This window comes from Cariama cristata, unplaced genomic scaffold (genome assembly GCF_000690535.1).
Source record: "Cariama cristata isolate BGI_N322 unplaced genomic scaffold, ASM69053v1 scaffold31500, whole genome shotgun sequence".
NCBI lineage: Eukaryota > Metazoa > Chordata > Aves > Cariamiformes > Cariamidae > Cariama > Cariama cristata.
In genome coordinates this window covers 1-1,670 of record NW_009595780.1, presented here as the reverse complement: position 1 = coordinate 1,670, position 1,670 = coordinate 1, and the positions used below count along the sequence as shown (strand labels likewise).

Genomic DNA, 1,670 nt, shown 5'->3' with positions numbered 1-1,670 from the left:
CAAGGTTCAATTGATTCAGTGCTGGAGGTAAAGAATCTGATTCCCAAAAATTGGTGTGAAAGGAGGAAAGGGTGTATAAACAACACCTTTCACAACCCACTTATTTCCCTCTCAACTTTGCCTTGAAATAGAAGGAAACTGGAAACATTTCCACGGGTCACAACCACAAAAAAGGCTTTTGTTCAAGTTCAGTGGAAGAGTTTTCTAAACAAATAAATGTTCTCCCTTAAGTGGAACCAAATGCTACCAGGGCTGTGGATTCAAAAAGGAAACAGATCATAAACAAACTGAAGCTGACCTCACTAATATTCACTAACTAAATTAAGGGAAGTACAAACATAAAAAGCAACAAATAAACATGAAAGGAAAGGCTCCTGAAATTTCTAAGTGTTATTTTCCACAAAGGTGAATATACACACACAGTTGCAATACAGCATCTCCCATCCTGCTTCATTTTAAAGCAGACTCTAAACCCACACTATAGCTAACGGTGCTGCACGTTCCAGGCCCGCAATAAATTACAGGATTAGCCGTCACTTACCTAATTTTTTTCCCTCCACAAATTAACAATGACTTTGCCATTGCCCCTGTTCCCTTTCACAGAAAATCACAGTGACTGCTTAATCTTAAACCTTCACTAGTAAATAACACCCTGGCCTCCGAAGCTGGCTGCAGTCCTTACCTCTTGGCCATATCAACTTCATCAAACTCTCGCTTGGCTAGCAGGGACTGCACCACCGACCTGCTCATGGCTGTGTCGTCCGTGTACGAAAGCGTTTCTAAAACAGAAGATCAAAACATAACGTGACCATCTGGGGACAAACGCTCCTCCTGCCCTTCTCCACTGCCAGCGCTTCTCTGCTCTCCAAGGTTAATTATCTGTATATCTGGAGTTAAAACATTGCCAGAAGTTCCACAGGACTCTGAGCTGGTCACTAGCCGTGGTCATCAGAGTAAGAAGACACAGAGCAAGAGATATGCGTCCACAGCAAGAATGAGACAGAATGCATTTCAAGATTAGTAAGAGCCAAGAGAAAGTGTTTGATATCCAGAGGCACATACAGACAAGCAAGGCAAGTCTCTTTCTCAAGGATTTTACAGCGTACGCTGACAAACAGAGAAGAGAAAGCACGGTTACGTTTCTGGACAAGACTGCAACAGAATCAAGGGCTTTTACGATCCTACTGGAAAGGTTTACAGGGCGTGCTGCACAGCTCAGAACCCCAATACGAATCCATCATCACTCGTCAAGGGTTAAATAACTGTTCTTGTGCTTCTCTTACCCCGCTCCTTATCTGGTTTTGGTACATCTGTTCCTTCCTGACACCTCTGTGCCGCGATACCCCGGTCCCCAGCACGCTACGCACCCTGGCTTCACTCGATCATGAGCAGCAGAGGCTGAGCACAGCAAACCACAGGTCCCTCCACACCGGCCGTGTGCGAAAGGCACCAGGAGCTGCCCGGGGGGTTTTTTTCCCCCGTTCCGCCCCCCCCCCCCGGGGGGGGGGGGCAAACCCCAGAGCACAGGGGCACGTCCCAGAGCAGGGCTGGGGGCAGCCACGGGTGTCCCAGGGGAGGTGTGGGGCAGGACTAGGGGCACCCACGCTTCGGAGGGGCAGTGGGCCCGGGGGTGGACGCACCCCAAAGCCCGAATCTGTGGGGTGCTGGGA

General features: G+C 48.7%; 1 protein-coding gene across 1 annotated transcript in view; it reads right to left on the bottom strand.

Annotated features, from left to right (window-relative positions):
• ADPRHL2 (ADP-ribosylhydrolase like 2) overlaps window positions 1-1,010 on the bottom strand; it is a 3,011-nt gene extending 2,001 nt beyond the window's left edge. The window contains 4 exon segments of the mRNA XM_009703498.1: window positions 683-779; window positions 810-812; window positions 937-970; window positions 972-1,010. Coding sequence (XP_009701800.1) covers window positions 683-779; window positions 810-812; window positions 937-970; window positions 972-1,010 — 173 coding nt within the window.
• Window positions 1,011-1,670: the final 660 nt, after the last annotated feature.